Here is a 19,182-nt window from a genome sequence, read left to right on the forward strand (position 1 = left end):
CCAAATTAGGTAATCTCTTGAGGTGCTTTCCAGGTCTAAAATTGATGAGTCTACAGATTCGCAAATTTTACTTAGCTTAGCCAGGCTCAGTCATAACCTATGACACAAGACACTGTGACCTCTTAATTAGAACCAGGTGAGAGCTACTTTCTAAGGACCGGGCTAGAGATGTCTAGAGAAATGTCTAAAGATGACTCACCAAAAATATTCTTCACTCCCTGTTCTTCCACAAGATAATCCACATACTGACCAATGACTGAAAAGTTGATTTCTCTAAAGGACACAGGAAAAAAATGGGAAAAAAGCATATTTAGTCTTTATTCAACCAATCTTCAAATCTATAAACTGCTCTCTTTTGTTAATAGTTATTAAAAGTCCACCCAGCCATATTATGCTAAGCAAAATAAGTCAGAGAAAGACAAATACCATATGATTTCACTCATATGTAGAACAGATGAACATAGGGGAAGGGAAGGAAAAATAAGATAAAAATAGAGATGGAGGCAAACCATAGGGAACAAACTGAGCCATTAAAGAGGGAGTCTGCTCAGGGTTGCTGGAGGGAAAGGGGTGGGGGTAGGGTAACTGGGTGATGGGCATTAAGGAGGGCACTTGATATAATGCGCACTGGGTGTTGTATGTAACTGATGAATCACTAAATTCTACCCCTGAAACTAATAATACACTATATGTTAACTAAATTGAATTAAAAAAAAAAAGTCCACCTAGCCAATTTGTAAAATTCTTAACTTGCTCTAAATAATGCCTGGCTTTTCCTTGTTTTTTGAGCCTGGTGATTTCTCTACTTATTCATATATGCCTCACTTATGTGAGCAACACACCGTTATTTATCACAAAGGCTTTACCTTTAAACATTCTCACAAGTAATATTTAAAAAGTAATTACTTAGTAATCTTTTGCTCTTTTGGGGAAGCAGGATGATTGGGGCCATTGTTAAATGAGAATTTAATATTTTCCACTTGGTGAGAAGCATTTTTTAGGCTTACAAGATAGGAAAGTTGGATCTTAATAATTTAAGAATTTTAGCACTTAATATTTGTGACAGCAAATGAAAGCTTCAGTTGTATTTGCTAGTTTTAAATCAAAGAAGATTAACACTGGAGAGGAACTTTGCTCTCACTGCCTCTCAAAGCGTGGTCTGTGGAAGAGCATCTGGGGAGTCTGTAAGAAATGCAGAGCAGACTCCCTCTTTAATGGCTCATGGTATTGTAGCATTGCCCTCCCTGCCCCCACACAGTCCTAACCAGTCAAAATCTGCATTGTAACAAGATCCCCTTGTGATCTGCATGCACGCGGCAGTTTGAAAAGCAAAGACCTTATAAGGATCTGACGCTTAAAGCAATAAGGGCTCTTTTCCTTAGTCACATTGATTTTAAAATCTAGAAACTGACACATACACATCATATAAAATGACCTGTTCTCAGTCAAAATGCAGGTGAGGATGACGGGGGATGGATAGCAGGAGGAGAAGAATGAAGGGGAGTAAATCGGAGGGGAAGACGAACCATGAGAGACGATGGACTCTGAAAAACAAACTGAGGGTTCTAGAGGGGAGGCGGTGGGGGGATGGGTCAGCCTGGTGATGGGTATTAAGGAGGGCACGTACCGCATGGAGCACTGGGTGTTATGCACAAACAATGAATCACGGAACACTACATCAAAAACGAATGATGTGTTGTGATTAACATAACAAAAATTTAAAAGAGGGAAAAAAAAAAGTGAAAAGCCAAAGGAAAACTATGGCTGTGGCTATAGTGGGTGTTAAATGTCGCAGAAGCCATGGTTAGTTACATCGCCAAGGACAAAAAGTACTAGTTGGCTTCCATTTATATTTTTGTCAATGGGGGCCAGAGAATCCTAGTTTAATCTCAACCTATTAACATGCTTTTCATTTCTACTTACTGTATTCCTTAGCAAAAAAAAACAAAACAAAAAATCGGATGCGTATAGAAAACAAAGGCATCAAAGGGTAGTTGTCAAAGATAACAGGGACACGAGAGATAAAAGCAAAAGAATGCACAGGTGATCACTGTCCCCAACATGCAAATGACATCTGAGCCAGCCACTTGGGAAGAGTGTGTTTTAAGGCAGTTATAAAAGCCCCCAGGGGGAGCAGACTCCCTCTTTAATGGCTCATGGTATTGTAACATTGCCCCCCCCCCCCCCCCGCCCCACTTGCTCAAATGCCAAATCCTGGCCTCTGTCTTGCTGAGCAGGGAGGATTCCTGAATGCACAACAGGAACAAACTTAGGTTGTTCTCACCTAAAAGGAGGATGGGCAAGTTATCCGCCTAGACAATCTATCTCAACACCCTCATTTAGGTCAGCTTGACCTGCTCAACTTGAAATGTCTAAGCCTCAGACATTCCTGACCATTTGAACCTGCTCCTGGCTGCTTCCATCAAGCCCTTCACCACTTGGGATAAGTGACGAGATGCAGGACAATCAGCAGTGGTTTTGTTTGCAGGATAAAAACCCAGATTTTGACCTATGATGTCCATCTACCAATGCAAGCAACCAGGAAACAGCTCCCAATCACACTTCCAAATCACAGATTGGAAACAGAAAATAAACCTAGTGGGCAACAGCCTGTGTTGGAATCACAGATTCAAACACAGTGGCTCCCGGACACTTTCACTAAAGTCTTGACACCTCCCCAATCCCATCCCAGCCCCGTACTCAAGATCACCTAGGGTAGGCCTGGCTTTTTCACTGAGGGGGAGCTTGGAGAGCTCTGGATGGTCAGGGCTGGTAGGTACAGTACTCCCTCTGATGTGTGTTCTTTTGGTTTAATCTAATGCTTCATCATTTGGAAAGGGAAGCTAGAGAGCTTGTTTCCATTTTCAGAAGTACTTAAGGAGAGAAACTGTTTCTGTTGGGGGATGTATGTGTATATCCCCAAAGTGGACTCTAAACTCAGCAGGGACCCACACCGCCAGTCCACTGCATGTGCTCAGCACTCTACCTGGCTCCAATGAAACACTCAATCATTACTGCTGTTACTATTCCTCATGATGAAACCCAGAAATACCTCACACCCCCATCAAAGTTCACATCTCTATTACCACGAGGATCATTTTGTAAATTGTTTATGCCCACCCTCCAGGCTAGAGCAAGGACTTCCTGAAGGCAGGCACTGTGCCTTTTATCCCTGACAACCCCTTGTCTGCACCTGGCATAGTGCAGAAGCTCAGTGAGGAGGAAACCCCCATGATCTCTGCCTTCAGAGCAGCCTATCCCCACACCTGCAGGATATGTGTAAACTTCACTATTAACTAGGAAAGGAGATGGCATAGTATACAAATAACTAGAATATTAAGGAATGTACGTTGAGGGCTATGACTGAGTTAGAAAGTGTACAGGCGTTCAGAAGAGGGAATCACTCCAATTAGGGAGGCTGGGAAAGGAGGCTTCATGGAGGAGGTGGGTCTGGAATAAACAGAATGAAACCCTGCACTCCTCCTTCCCTCCCACGTTCTTAAGTTGCTGTCTATCTGGCCCTATTCTGGCGCCCTCCACTTTCCAGGGAGTTGGCTGCACCCTTAGGCAGATCGAGGCCAGTATATGAAATCCGCGGTTTCTTCTCCTTCCTCAGTGAACTCCACACTTCACTCTGTGGCTTCCATGGGTAATGCTTCCATCTACACTGACCCCCTACTCCTTTAGACTTTGCTGGAGGACAGCTACAAATTCCCTCGGGTTAGGGGTGATACATTATCTATCCCTTCAAGAAAGCAGTTTGTTGCTTCTTATAAAATGCCCCTAGCCTACAGGAGTGACACTAATGGTAGAATTTCTGGGCAGTGGCAGAGTTACCCCAAAATGTCCTTGGACAGATAGTCTTTTGGAACTACCAAGTCCTCTTAGAGAGAGAAAAAGGTTGAAAAGAGATGGCTCCTAAATGTGTTTTGACCTTCACAGTGATAAAAATTTTTCTTGTTATGAAAAATGATGGAAAAGCCAGAAGATCTAACAAGGCCAGGCCTACATTTCTGTACAGTACTGAATGGCAGGGAGGAGTTGTGGCTGCCCCCTTTGTAGGCATAGAAGCCCCCCAGACCACCTCAGGGATTTCAGGTCTCTGTCTGACTAGAGGTGCAAGCTTGCAGCCCTTGGCATTGTTGTTCAGTGGCTACAGTCACAAGTGAGCCCAGGGAAATTACCCAGAGCTGTTACCCTTGGTGTCACAAAAGTACCCCAACAGCAGGGCCAAGGTAGGAGCAGGATGATAATTCTCTCTGGGGACTTTGCTCCCTTCCCTGTTTCTCCACCATAATCTACCTCTCTGCGGTATGTGGGTTTATGTCATCCGAAGTCACTAGAGATAATGCAAATGGTAAGACTGGAATATTCTCTTCCCCGCTGGATGGCTGTCTGGGGTTCATTGCTCATGGAAGTAAGAGGTGGCACAAACCAGTTCTCTTCCAAAGGTGGGACTGCAATGTCTCTTCCTTTGTGAGCCTCAAGAACACATCCAAGTACTGGCCATCTCAGTGCTGAGTGACTCAGAACCAAATACCATGCTTGCTGAAGTCACTCCCCTACTTAACTCCAATTCACTATCTTAATTTCAGTTCCCATGGGTTCAGATTCTTTGCCTTAGGTCCATGATTTTCTTCCAATTTTTCATACCATAGAAGCTATGTCATTTATTTTTGAAAGTACACAAGATATAAAAAGAAGGAAAAACCCACTCATTATCTCCTTGGAGATTATCACTATTAGTAGTTTTGATATTTTTCTATTCATACAGTGCAGCGTTTCTTAAATGGATATGGTCATATTGTACAAAGCATTGTGATATTTATCACTTAGCATGCCAAACTGAGTATTTTCCCGCATCTTCAGATATTCTGTTCCTATATGGGCTACACAGCATTTCATTGTATGAATGAACAGAACTTAGCTAATCCTCTAGACCCTTGGACATTTAGTTTACTTCCAAACCATGTAAGAGGAGAGAATGTTTATCCAATTATTTTTGCCACAAATTGAGGCCCTGAGTGGATACCGTTTGAAACAGCATGTAGGCTGTCTCTCTTCTCCTAGGACAGAAGGATAAAGGAATTTTTCGGAGGTGGCTTTTCAGAGAAAAATCTCTATTGCTGTTCATTTCCTCTCCTGGTGTATGACACAAAACGAAAGACTTTCACTGTATCTGAGAATACAGAATCACCAGGGAGGTCTTTTCATAACTGGCACACATGTCAGAAAATCGGATTTTTTTGCCTTTTACATATAACTCTCAGCATTCAAAACCAGATGAAAGTTATGTGTGCTTTTGGCAAAATAACTACTTGGCTACTTTAAAACTCCTTGGGCAGAGAAGTATTCAGGGACCATAACTGCCCTGCCTTGCCAGAAAACATTCTGTTCTGGGAATCTGGGTCATGTAGTCCCCCCACACAGTTAAAAAGACAATACCAAACTCCAACTCCAGCAGTCCAGGCCCCTTCTGACTGGGGTAACCAGCCTGTTTTTACTAGAGGGTATTGTGAAGATTCCCATGGTGAAGTCAAAGGCATTTGAGGGAGAAAATAACTTTTTTTTTTTGACATTTTAGCCAATCTGAAATTTCTTTCTTTCTTACAGATTTTATTTGTCAGAGAGAGAGAGAGAGAGAGAGCACAAGCAGGGGTAGCGGCAGGCAGAGGGAGAAGCAGGCTCCCCTCTAAGCAGGGAGCCCAAGGCGGGACTCGATCCCAGGATCCTGGGATTCTGACCTGAGCCAAAGGTAGACACTTAACTGACTGAGCCACCTAGGCGTCCATGAAATGGACTTTTTTTTTTTTTAATTTTATTTATTTGACAGAGAGAGACACAGCAAGAGAGGGAACACAAGCAGGGGGAGTGGAAGAGGGAGAAGCAGGCTTCCCACGGAGCAGGGAGCCCGATGCGGGGCTCGATCCTCATGACCTGAGCCAGAGGCAGACGCTTAACGACTGAGCCACCCGGGTGCCCCTATGAAATGGACTTTCTATTTTAACGACTGTACTTGCCCAAGGGAAGAAGTGACTTCTTGAAACAACTAAGGAAAGCAAACGTCTTCTAGTGTGTAGAAAGACAAGAGATGAGATGGGTAGAGAAGGACCTTTCTCTCTGGCTCCATGGCTAGGTGCAGTGGGTTAACGTTTTAGGATCTTGGTCTCATCAACTGCAGAAACAGAGGTTACAGTTCTCTCTCAGAATTGTTATGAAGATGAATTTGGAATATGTACATTAAAATGCCAGCACAATGACACGTAGTGTTTAGCCAATTAGTGTTAGCTTTTCCTCATGAAATAACAAAATTTACCATTCACTGTGCTAGATGCTGAAGATACAAAGATAAATAAGAAACATGCTCAGTCCTTGTGTATTGTCTGGTACTCGACAAATATCTCTCGAATAAGCTTAAGCAGCTCAAAGCCTGTTGGGAGAGACAGGCACGTAACAAACAGTTATTAGAGCAATTTTCATTAGCAAATACTTCTGATGTAATGTGAAAAGGTGTGCACAGGCTACTGTGGGAGCACAGGGGGAAGAACTCTGTAATTCTTTATAGGAAATGGGAAAGAAGCACCAGAGAATGGCTTTGATGGATGACTAGAAGTGTTCATGTGGAGTAGAGAGAGGAGAGCATGGTGGTAGAAAAAGGCAGAGGAAAGAGAATGTGTAAAGGCACGGAGGGAAGAAAGAACATGAGGTGTATGGGGCAATAGAAATGTAGCAGGAGAGGTATCCCAGATAGTCTGGGCTTTAACTTTATTTTTTTTATTATTATTATGTTATGTTAATCACCACACATTACATCATTAGTTTTTGATGTAGTGTTCCATGATTCATTGTTTGCATATAACACCCAATGCTCCATGCAGAAAGTTGGGCTTTAACTTTAGATCAGTTCATCTTAGACTTTAGTGTGCTAAAGAATCATCCAGGGACAGTGAAAATGCAGGTTCTGACTTAATGGTATGTAGGAGGGCCTGAGATTCTGCCTTTATAGCAGGTTCCTATGTGATATAGAGCAAACAGTCCATGGACCACATGACGAGTAGTAAGGCTTTGACAAAAGGGGATCGGCAGAGAGTCTTAAAGAGGGAAGTCTTTTAGAGAGACTCTAAAGTCTCTTAAAGACTTTAAGAGAAGTCTTAAAGAGGGAAGTCTTAAATCTAAAATTAGATTTATTTATGAGGACGCTCACTGGGCTGCAGTGTGCAGGTTGGACTGGGGTTATAGGTACTTTATACATTCTTCCTGGGATCACTACAATATCCCTCATGACATAACACCAGAGGGCTGCACTCTTTGAATTCAAATGGGACTCGGAGATGATATGGCTGAACACTTTACAGAATATGAAAGAGAACTTTTAACAGATGACAAGACCTTCCCAGGGTCAGACAGCTAATTGGTGGTAAAGCTAGGGGTCAAGAACCCAGATACTCTAACTAAAATCCATTTAACCATGTTCTTCCTGTAAACTTCCCCACTTCAGAACAACAACTTATATTCAGAATTGAATTTGGATATTTCTTAGAATTATAAAGAAAAAAGGATGCAGGGGAATAGCTCTTGTTCAGCCATTCTCAATCATGGAGACTGTGGCTTAGTTTATGAGCCAGGTTGGGAAAACTCGCATGATGGCAGGTCACCAGGCAGAATTTGCAGTTATTCGATTCCATGTGACCCTTCTTTCTGTCTCCTGGAAACATAAGTTCACACTCCCCTGTGGGCAAGTAGGCAAATGCCCATCTGCTCTCAGTGGGAGCTCCAATCTTGCTTTGTACCCACAGTAATGTTTGAATGAGAAGGGCAGGTGGTGGGAGATATGGGAGCTAATATAGCTTACATGCCTACTACGTGCTCTGTACTGACATACATTTTAATTTAATTCTTAAGGCCCTTGCAAAAAAAATACATTCTTATTTTGATTGCACACATCAGGAAAGTGAAGGTCCTAGACGGGAAAAGGATAAAAAAAAAAAAAAAAAAGAAGAAGAAGAAACAGAGAAATGGAGGAAGCAGGGCCAGAGGTATTGGGGAATGGAGAAGGATCCAGAAAAGCAGAGTCATTTATCTTCATATGTGGGGCTCGGCGATCCCGGAAAACAGCAGAATAGGGAGGAAGAACACACCAAAACTCTGAGTCCTAAATGAACAAATAAGACTGTTCAAGGAGTCTCTTCTAGGCTGAGGGATCTGATTAAAAAGGTTAAAGCAGCATCAACCAGATGTAGTGTTGTGAGCCTGCAAATAGGATCCTTCTCAATAACAGGAAGTGAATCCTGCCTGCTCATGCAATCACATGATTTATCTGTTTTATTGGCCCAACAAGTGGCTAACACATCAACAAAGAGCTGACTTCAGTCTTTCTTTGGACTTATGGAAACTGAGAAGCAACAGAAAAAAAAAATTGCTACGAATCACTGAGTAATCTAAATGCTATCTCAGCAAGAATTTGATTTAGACGTAAATGGGATTTTTCATGAAACTTGGAAACTGGAGGTGTTGAACTCCAGTGATCTAAAGCTAAACTGTGATAAGGCCAACTTTGAATGAAAATACTAAGTCTTAAGAAATTTCGCCTATTTTAAAGGGGGGTAGGGTTAAAGTTTACAAATTCAACAACAAAAGACCAAAAAAATAAAAGCCTTTCTTAAAGATCTCTTAAATTCCGCACCTTCCTTTTATCCCTGTCTGGTTCAAATGAACGTACTGACCTAAGTGCATCCTGACCCTGTGCTGAGCACCATTATATGGAATATCTCACTTTAACACCCAGAACTCCACCATGCAGGTTAATTATCATTGTATTTTAAAGAGAAAGAAAGGAGAAGCTTAAAGAAGCCAGAATTCTTTATATAAATAAAGCCAGATGCTTTATTTAAGCTACACTTTGGTTTATCCAAGCACACTTTCCAGTATGCGACTGTTTTGGCACACTGACCACTCTAAGGGGTCAAAAGCATTTAGATCCAGGTGGATAAATTCCCTTTTTGTCCATGGCAATGTCCAGAGAGGGGTTATACACTTGTGGCACATGACCATTAGCTGATAGTACGAGCAAAGGGACTGCCATAACGTTCACCTGGGAGTTAGGGTGCTTGTCTGGGTAAGGAGTTCTCAGCAATCATCTGTTGTTACCTTCCACTCCTGCAGGCCCCCAACATTTAACCCATGTTGAAATGAGACTGTAAACATACTAAGGGGTCTACCTTGCAGCTAACTTCCCCTCTTTAGTCAGGGGAGGACATTTTCATCACATCTATGAACGGCCTGAGGTGGAATCACGCAGCTATCTAGAGACAGGATCCAGAGGGGCCAGGCCAGGGCTTAGAAGCAAACTGTGCTAAAATGAGATTCTCCTCATCCAACTCCACTGGCCTTATTTGGGAAAGCCAGGCCTCTGATGAAATCCAAAGAGAATTTATCTTGTGGAGCTGTAGACACTGGGAGAAAGGCAAGATGCCATATCTTACCTTCTCTCTTTCTGCACTGTCTGTGATATAGAGACGCTTCTCTGAGTTGGGATCAGAGACAGTATGGGGGAGGGAGGACTGACAGAAGTGGCCACTTGGCAAGAGTACCACAGAGGCGCAGAATCTAAGTGACTGCTACCATAGAGAACTTCTGTCCATTTTGGTGGAGTGAGAACAGATTCCCCTTAGGTCCCAAATGATAGTTACCCATGCTCAGTCATTGGCGTGATGGTTGCAGCCACGAGACCTTGAAGCTTCTTCTTCGGGGAGCCCATTGAGCTGCTGAAAAAAGTCTACGAAACATAAATGTAATTCCTCTCCTTCTTCAAGGAATGTCCATTAATGATAAAACTCCCAGGCAAAGTCCATTCCCAGTTTAGAATTGTGAAAAATGCTTACAAGTACACAAACACACAGAGCAAACAGAAAGAATGTAACATGGAGAGCTTAATTCTGCAGAGGAGGTGGCTGTTTTTAAAGACAGGAAAACGGGGAGAGAGGAAGGGAGCAGTGTTCCAGAAAGCACTATCAGAAAGGCCTCTCACTTTATCTCTACAGGTGATACAGGCAGTCTGAAACCTCAAAGAGCAGGGGTAAACAACAGCAGATCCAAGAAAGAAAATGAATCTAACTCAGGGAGGTCAAATATATAAAAAAATTACTACTCCTTAAATTGTAATATGGTCAGGACAAGAGGGACATCCCTTTTTCCATAGCTCCATTCTTTTAAGCAAGAATCTCACCTAAAACCAGCACTTAAGAGTTTTAAGGCTTCAGTGTGATCTAATTAACTATCTTCAGATTTCCCTAGCCTTTCACATTCTAATTTCAACCAGTTTTGCTCTGTTTTCCTACCTCTAGTAAATCATGTAAACTCTATCATGATTGTTTATTTACCTCTCTCCCACTAGACCAAGCTCCCCAGGACAGGGAATATATTTTATTTGCCTTTTCCTGCACTGAAATACCTGCTGGACACCTTTTCTTCAATTAAAAAGTGATGAATATGTGGGTAACTGAGTGAGGTATTCAGATTGTAGCTAGATGATGACTTCCAGAACAGGGAGATCACTGCTCAGAGACTCAACCTGACCCCACTCATTTGGGGCAGAAGGATTCCTCACCATCTGACAAGAGAGTACACCTGTCATGCCAGTGGAAAAAAGTCTAGAGGTTGTGGAAAACAGGCATGAGAGGCAACAGAGTATCCTATTTAATAGCCTGGATTCCACAGGCAGACTTCAAAGCTCTCCAGCTTTGCCACTTACCAGTTACGGAAGTGTTACTATTTTTTGAGCTCAGGGTGGCTCAGTCGTTAAGCGTCTGCCTTAGGCTCAGTTCATGGTCCCAGGATCCTGGGATCGAGCCCCGCCTCGGGCTCCCTGCTCAGAGGGAAGCCTGCTTCTCCCTCTCCCGCTCCCGCTCCCCCTGCTTGTATTCCCTCTCTCGCTGTGTCTCTCTCTGTCAAATAAATAAATAAAATCTTAAAAAAAAAAGACATAAAAATTCAAAGCCACGAATGCAAAGTCTAACAACTGCAGAAGAAAATAAAAATATAATGAGTGTATTTGGTGACAGACAAAAGATGTCTGGCTTGGAGCAAGCACAGTGATATCTATAGGTAACAGAGAAGATGGGGTATATTACAGTTCTGAAGTCACTGGCATATTTAAAAACCCAATGCCCGCTACACTTAAATTTGACCTACATAATGTAATAATTACAAACTATTTCATTTTGTTCGTTCTTTATAACTGTTCATCTCAACTCCCTAAATGGGAGTATAAACTTACGGAGTACATATATCGTATCTTCTACTTTTTTTATATCCCCCAACAATTCTGGCTCTGGTGAGCCCTTGAAGCCAGAAACAGGACAAAACAAGGACAAAGACATGAAAGGGCACAGTATGGCAAAACTTACTGCTTTTGTAGAAAGCCAACTCGATACCTCCCTGACAAACAGATATCTCCCTCGCAAAACTTGCTCCTGAAATTAAGCCCAAATCCTTCAAGTAGCTTTGCTCTGCACTAAAGGGCAGGCAATAAAGGGGAACCTTGCCTGATATACGGGATTCTAGGATTTCTCTGACTTTTCCTAGTTTGAAGAGGAGACAAAATCCTGTGGGAGGTTTTGAGAGATAAATGGGGGTCCATTGGGAAAACACAGGGCCAGGGCACAGACCCTGTCTGTCCCAGAGGAATGTCTGTACATTAACTGAGATGGATGCTATGCTTGCTGCATATCTTCACCTGGCACTCCTGCAAGTATCTGAACTCAAGATACCTGCCAACATGTCCCCCAAGATTTCTTCCTTTGTTCTTTATAGTAGAGGGGTTGGAGCACTAGCTCTGGAGTCAGACATCACGGGTCTGGATCCTGGCATCACCACTTAGCAACGGGGCGGCCCTGGAACTGTTAATCACCTTCTCTGTGAGTCTGTTTTCACTCCCGTAAATAATAGCAGTCATATTTCATAAGTTGTGGAGAGTAAAATGAATTAATTATCATAGAATGATTAACAAGAGTGCCAGACACATAGTAAGTACAAGTGTGAAGTCTTGTCAGATAGCTACAGGACGTTAGCAAGTATTATTATTTTTACCAGCACCTTCTTTCCTGTCATTTCATCTTTACTGGTATTGCTTCTCTGACCCTCAGTACTCTGGTCCATTCAGGGACTAAGTCATTTCAATGCTCTTATCTTCCTTCCCTGCAATCCTTCCCTCCCTGCTTACTGCCCCTCTCAGAACTTACCCTTTGTTACCTCTTATCTAGACCAATGGACACAACCTCAGGTCCAAGGAGCCCAAAGGGGCTCAAGAAGGTGCAAATGATAAGACTCTCAACAGCTAGGTTCAGCACTAAAAGTCTCCTAATTCAAACCCTACCAGGCTGCTCACACTATACTTCTGTATTCTGAGCTGTATTTATTTCATACTTAGGGCAACTACATTGATATTCTTAGGACTGTCAGAAGCTTGGATGGGTAGTTTTATATATGCTGTTGATTGAAAGAAATAATATTAAGTGCATGTAAATGCAATTTGGTTAAAAAAAATTTCAAAAACGTAGAGCCTGTAGGCGTGTGGGGTCAGAGTTGGGAATTATTGCCCTAATCCCCACTCTCCTCCTCGAATCCACATAGGCTGCCAGGTTAATCTCCTGGTAGCACAGACATTTCTGGTCCTGCCTTTGCCCTGCTCAGAAAATGCCAGTAACTTCCCCCTGGCTTCCGTAGGAGAAATACCAAACTCCCTGGTGTAGGTCTCTGTATAGATCTCTTCATTTCATCTCAACTGATTCCTGGTGCTCGTCTCTACCATGTCCGGCCTGCTTCCTCTCTCCTGAGGCTCTCCCATCTGGAATGACACTATCTCCCACTTCAGCCAAGTTTAAAAATTCACTGAAAAACTAGAGAATTTCCCCTGATCCCCCAAGAGGAAGATAATTTCTTACTCCTCAAAATTCCCTCAACAAACACTTGCTTTTCCTTAAAAATTTTACCTCAGAGTTATTAGGGTAGTTTTGGCTTTTTTTCTACAGTGCAAGCCACCAGGGGGCAGGAACAGCTTCAAAAAAAATCTATCTGCCGAGCAATACACTAAATGAGCAAAATTTGCTGACTTTGCGAACACTGAAACTCCAGGAAGAGATGGGGCGAAAGGATCACAACAACAGTAACAGATAATGGTTGCTATTTCGTAAAATTTGAATTTTAAATAAACTTGGTAATGTCTAGCTTTGGTATTCTTTATAGCTTGTATCAGAAGCAAATGGTTAGAACGTTCTCCAGCCTAAGGCTTAACGTGAATTTGGAATGTTAACACTGAAACGCTGGGGAGGGGATATTACTCTTGAAATCTTTTTTTTTTTTTTTAAATGTTTTATTTATTTATTCATGAGAGTCAGAGAGAGAGAGAGAGAAAGAGAGAGGCAGAGGCAGAGGGAGAAGCGGGCTCCCTGCGGGACTCGATTCCAGGACCCTGGGATCATGACCTGAGCCGAAGGCAGACGCTTAACCATCTGAGCCACCCAAGCGCCCCTTACTCTTGAAATCTTGTACCTCCGTTCACTGACAACACTTGGTGCAAAGAATTCAAGTTGCCTAAGTCAATCCTCGTAAAAGGACAAAGTTGAAAAAAGTCTGGGGGAGAGGAAGGATGCAGTTCTGGGCATGGTGAATGACTTAAGAAATACACAGAAAAGAAAGAGAAAATGGAGAAACTAAAGAAACAAACACAAAAACAAAACGCAGAAATATAACGAAGTTCCCATAAATAGAAGGCGCTGGATCAAATGCTACCGCTAAAGTCTGTTTCGCTCCACGGCTGCCTCGGGTCACTTTGAGGAAAGGAGCCTTGGAGAAAGCTACGCGATCCCGAAAGCATCCCGGGGAGTGGTTCCTCCGCCCGCGGCGGTGCGGACGTTCGCTCCAGGCGGAAGGGTGTCGCGTTCACACTTCCTGTTGCCCCACGGTCCCAGCTTATCTGCCCTCCCCTCTCCTCCGGGCCGCCTCCGGCCCCCTCCCCGCCACCCTCTGCCCCCTTCCGCTGGTGGGCTGGGGGTCTTCGCCTGTCCGTCCGCCCCGCGGGAGCCGCGCTCACCGGACGCGCCCGGGTCCTCCTCGCTCGCCGCGGCAGCCGCCGCCGCCGCTCCCTGCACCGCCGCGCGCCGCCCCGCGCCCCCGCCGCGGCCTTTGCCGCCTCGGCTACCGCGCGGCCCCGCACCACGCGCCTCCACTCCCGGGCCCGGAAAGGCGGGGCCCGCGCCTGTACCCGCGGCGCGCGCAGAGGCGCGCCCCCGAGACGCTGCGCACGCGTGCGGTTTCCCCCCACTCGGCGTTACCTGGGCGGTGTGGGTGAGGCGCCGGGACTGCGAGCACCTGAGCTTGCGCCTCGGGACCCCGTCGCGCGTGCGGCGGTGCGCCTGGATTCCTCCGGGCAAGCCTCATCTCTTCCTCTTCGGCTCAGCCAGTCCTTCCGCTTGCTGACGCCTCCTGGGCTCTCTTTCTTAATAACTTTTGTCCAGGGCCCTGCAGCAACAGGTTATTTCGTGGTTGTGGGCTTTGAAACGTCTGCTCTTTCAGAAGCTTGCTGAGAACACCGCCTGCCAGGAGATGACGAACTTTAAAAGCGGATTAGTTACTTAAGTGGCAGCTTTCCTGCGTATTCTGGAGAACAGTTGAGTTTTGAAAGGGAGAAATAATTTTAAACAAAGTATCTCTACTTGCAGGAATGTCAAGAGTTTATTTTCTAATATCACGTACTGTGCTCATAAATCAGAAACACAGCCATAAACAAGTCCTCAGCTCCCTCTTGCTGAGGTGAATTAACCTCAATTTTCCATAAAAGGCAGTGGCCGGTGCTTATTTCATTTAGAGAAAATAAATTTCCCAAAGGGCTTTCTAGTTTGCACCGTGCTTTTAAATCCATTGTAGAAGTTCTTTCATTGCACACAGCTCCAGAAACTAATTCATTAATCAATTCAAGTTCAATCCTTTGTGATGGGTACTATTTTTTAAGTTCATATTTTAGAGTTGAAGCATCATCTCATTCAGAGACGTAGAGAGTTTAAGTGATTTGCCAAAGGCTATCAGGCTGTGGGTAGTTAAGCAGTGATTTGGATTCAAGTAGTCTGGAAGATGATACTTTTAATCACCACTCTATGTTATCCGGCAAAAAAAGAAAGGGAAAATCCTAGGTTTGTCTTGTAATGTTGACAAGAATATTATATCCTAATGGGACAATGTTAGTAATTTTTTTTCAAAGTCACACATTAAATATTTCAGTACCCAAAAGGTATAGGACATTAGGTTTAAGATTGTCAACCAATAAACCAATATGCTAAATGGATAAACTACTGTTTAAATAAATATGGTAGTACAAAGCAATGCCTTCTAGTAATGTGTTAGGGTTTGCTAAGAAACACATGCTACATTGGGATTTGATGTGCAGGAAATACACTGGGGGAGGGACCCAGAGAAGGCAGGGATTGTCATTCAGGGCTGACACCTGCGGAAGAAGCTATGGAAGGAGGGTGGGGAAGGAAGGGTCTCACTGGGATGGGGGAAGGGCACATCATAGCCTCACCCCTTAAGACACTCACAGCTTCTCCAATGAATTGTGGGGAAGACATTTATCTTTAAAAAATACGTATGCCTGTGCAAAAATATGAAACACTGAGGGAGGGGAAGACCTTAATCTGGGGAGAGGGGTGAGTGTGTGGGTAGGCATGTATGTGTGTGTATGATGAAGCAGGACAGTGTTTCTGAAAAGTCTTCCTGGGGGAGGGTGACACCTGAGCTGTCTTAGACAAGGAGTAGGCCTTAGGAGTAGGCCTTAGGATAAGGAAGAGGCAGCAAAAGGCTCACTGCTGGCCGGAAGTCCTCTAACACTTGTCTGCTAAGTGGCATGGGCTCTGTGACCTTTCTTCTATTGTTATACAGTATCATTACTTTTCATGCTCTTATTTCTTGTCCTGCAACTCCACTGTGAGGTGCTCAAGGCAGGTGCCATGTCCTCTTCTTTTGTTTTTCCTACAGTGCAGAGCGCAGTCCTGTCCATCTGCAGGCCAAGAGGGTGGGATTTGGAGACATTTACTCCCTTCAACTCTCCTTTGTTTTAAAAAAATATATTGGGGTTCCACATCACATTGTGTTCACAATTCAAGTTTGAAACTCAGTGACGTGGAGGAAAGAGCTTGGGGGATACAGTGCACTGTAATTGATCAGACTGGTCACATGTTCCATCCTTGGAGAGGGCAGTGGACCCCATCACGGCCTCCGGAACTAATGTGGGAAAAGGGTGGTTCCCCAGAAGGGTTCCCCTCACTTTCTTGTAATGATGTTAAATGCTCTAGTACCAATTTCAGGGTGTGGGGGGTGTTCCCCACACTAAGAATGAAAGGTTCTCTGACACCAGCTGGGTGTCCTACAATTTAACTCAATTCTGATACTATCTACTCAGAGATGGCATCAGATTTCCACAGATTAAGGGTTCAGTCCTACAGGTCTGCTCTCCCCACCCCACCCCCACTTCAGACACCACATCAGACCCAGGCTCTTACCTGTGCTTCTGACCCATTGGCTATAAACCAGACCCCTTCTTTGATTAATTTGCTGCAGCAGCCCACAGAACTCAAAGAAACATTTTACTTACTAGATCACTGGCTTTTATAAAAGGATGTAACTTGGGAATAGCCAGGGGGAAGAAATGCCTAGGGCAAGGGATGGGAAAAGGGCTCATAGTTTCCCTGTTTTCTCTGAGTACGAGTGTATCACTCTCCTAAAATCTCCATGTTCACCAACTAGAAGCCTGTCAAAAGCCCTCCTTTTTGGGTTTTTATGGAGGCTTCATTACATACGCACAATTGATTAAATCACTGGCCATTGGTGATTAATTCAACTTTGGAGAAGGTTGCGAGTAGAACTGAAAGTTTCAACCTTCTAATCACATGGTTAGTTCTCCTTGCAACCAGCCCCCATCCTAAGTGCTTTCCCAAAGTCACCTTATTCACATAACAAAAGACATTTATTGCTCTCATCTCTTAGAAATTGCCGAGAGTTTTAGGAGCTCTGTGCGGGAAATGGAAGAAAGCAAAATATACATTTTTTATTATATATTATCTACATTGTGTATTATATATATATACAGTTGTCCTTACCAGAAAAGAGGAAATGGATTGTAGACAGACAGAATACTGCTATATTGAGGAACATTCAGGAAGGAAGGAGAATGTAATTTGGATCTTGAAAGTGTTGCTATCCATTGTGGGCCTGAAAAAGTTGTCCATAGGTGAGCAAGAAGAGTTCTTTGCATTCCTTGTAAAGACATATAACCGAATCATAGGTATGAGAATTACTCCTGGAAATTCTGGTTGTGTGGGCATGTTGGTGGGGCTGGTGGAAAAGCCAAAGTTTATTTTTTGCATCAAAGTCCAGAGATCTTCAGAGCAGGGAGCAGGCCGTGACTAGAAGTGGGACATGATTGCTGGTCCCCAAGACACCTTTTCAGGGTTTTATTTCTGAGGCTGAATGCCAACTAGTAGAGGGACATCTCTTGAGAGAAGAAAAGGCCTGTGCAGAAACTGGGTTTCAGAGAACACTTTGGGGTCATAGGAAAGGGTAGTTTTGAGAGCAGTCATGCTTAACTGTCTCCTGGCCAGGCCCTTTGGTGAAGGCATATTGGGTTCCAGCTCAAAGGAAAAAATGAACAGAAGATGCGCTTCCATATTTGGCATTCTTAACCCAGGATCTGTGACTCCAGATTTTTATTTTTAATAGCAATAATCTCAATCTTTTAATAATGCTAACCTTTATGGAGATACTATTCAATACTATACGATTCACCTATTTTTAGCATATTTCAATATTCTCTGCTGTAATTTCACAGAGTTGCACAACCATCGCTGTAGTCAATTTTAGAGCAATTTCATGATCCCCCAACAATCCATACAGTTAGCAGTCACTCCCCATTCTCTTCCTCCTCCTGGCCCCTGGCTCTATGCAACTGTTAAGCTTTCTGTTTTTATAGATTTGCCTGTTCTGGACATTTCATATAAATGGAATCAGACATCATGTAGTCCTTTGTGTCTGGCTTCTTTCCCTTAGTGTAATGTTTTCAAAGTTCATCCATCTTGTAGCAGGAATCAGTACTTCGTCCCTTTTTATGGCCAAATAATATTCCATTGTATGGGTATACCACATTTTATTCATCGGTTGAGGGACATTTGAATTCTTTCTGTTTTTTGGCTATTATGGATAATGCTACTATTGTGATGGCAGATTTTAGACCTCCTGGAATATTGTGGTATCTTTTTTCCAGTGGAGTTAGTGTATGGCATTTTGGCCTCTGTTTAGTTTTTCTGAAGCCCCAAGTCCTTGTCACGATCAGGCCTCTCACCTGTGCCCAAGCTGCTCTTCTGCAGGCTGACTGCTACTCACTCATCCTTCAGATCTTGGCTCAAATGTAACCCTCCTGAGAAGTTAACTGGTGCAGACCCTCCTCATAGCACCCAGTGCTTTTTCCTTCCATCACAACTCATTAGTGTGTTTAGTGCTCCCCATTAGTTGGTTAAGTTTCATGAGGACAGTGAACTGTTCTCTTCCTTGGGACACATATAGTGCCTGCTACATGGTAGGCACTCAATAAGTAGTTGAAATAGTACACAATGCAGAATGAATCTTGATAAGTGAGAGCAGTATCCTAGCTCTGTTGCCTGAACATAAACTTTTGAATTGATGGGAGGAGGCTACCTCTTGTTGACTGGTGTTTATACAAGAGTCAGGTGCCCTGTGGCCAAGAGGGATGGTGTCAACACAGAGAATGAGAACTAGGGAGCACCGAAGACAAGGGGGCCAGATAAAGAGGCCTGCAGTACCTCTCTGAGAGCAAGAAGGAAGGGATTGTTGACTGCATTAAATCTGGGGGATGTTGCCTTGTTGTTGACTTTGGGCCCCTTTTTCTGGATTGTATCTATGGTCTGACATGCCAATGGGATCCCCACATTGATTTATCACCCCATAATAATTGGAAAACACTGAAAATTTGGGCCTAGTTTAATGATTGGCAAGGGAGAATTATGAGGGTGCCATCGTTTGAAAACAGAAAAGGAAGTTAATATTAATTTTGCTTGGCAGGTCTTCTTTGACAATATTAAAATAATTACAGAGGCAGAACTTCCTTTTGAAGGATGTTCA

General features: G+C 43.6%; 1 protein-coding gene across 5 annotated transcripts in view; it reads right to left on the minus strand.

The window, feature by feature from the left end:
- The window catches only part of NPL (N-acetylneuraminate pyruvate lyase), a 36,227-nt gene extending 21,747 nt beyond the window's left edge, over positions 1-14,480 (minus strand). The window contains exons 1-3 of one of the 5 annotated variants that reach the window (XM_025878008.2): positions 14,331-14,480; positions 9,690-9,775; positions 200-273 (exon numbers count right to left, since the gene is read on the minus strand). In XM_025878008.2, coding sequence (XP_025733793.1) covers positions 200-273; positions 9,690-9,757 — 142 coding nt within the window. In that variant the 5' untranslated portion in view covers positions 9,758-9,775; positions 14,331-14,480. Of the gene's footprint in view, positions 1-199; positions 274-9,689; positions 9,776-12,732; positions 13,343-14,089; positions 14,242-14,330 lie in introns of those variants that run through there. The other 4 variants (XM_025878007.2, XM_025878004.2, XM_025878005.2 and 1 more) reach the window with 4 other exon arrangements.
- Positions 14,481-19,182: the final 4,702 nt, after the last annotated feature.

The sequence above is a fragment of the Callorhinus ursinus genome, unplaced genomic scaffold, assembly GCF_003265705.2.
Source record: "Callorhinus ursinus isolate GAN/ISIS: 27379988/994484 unplaced genomic scaffold, GSC_fseal_2.0 scaffold13, whole genome shotgun sequence".
Classification (NCBI taxonomy): domain Eukaryota; kingdom Metazoa; phylum Chordata; class Mammalia; order Carnivora; family Otariidae; genus Callorhinus; species Callorhinus ursinus.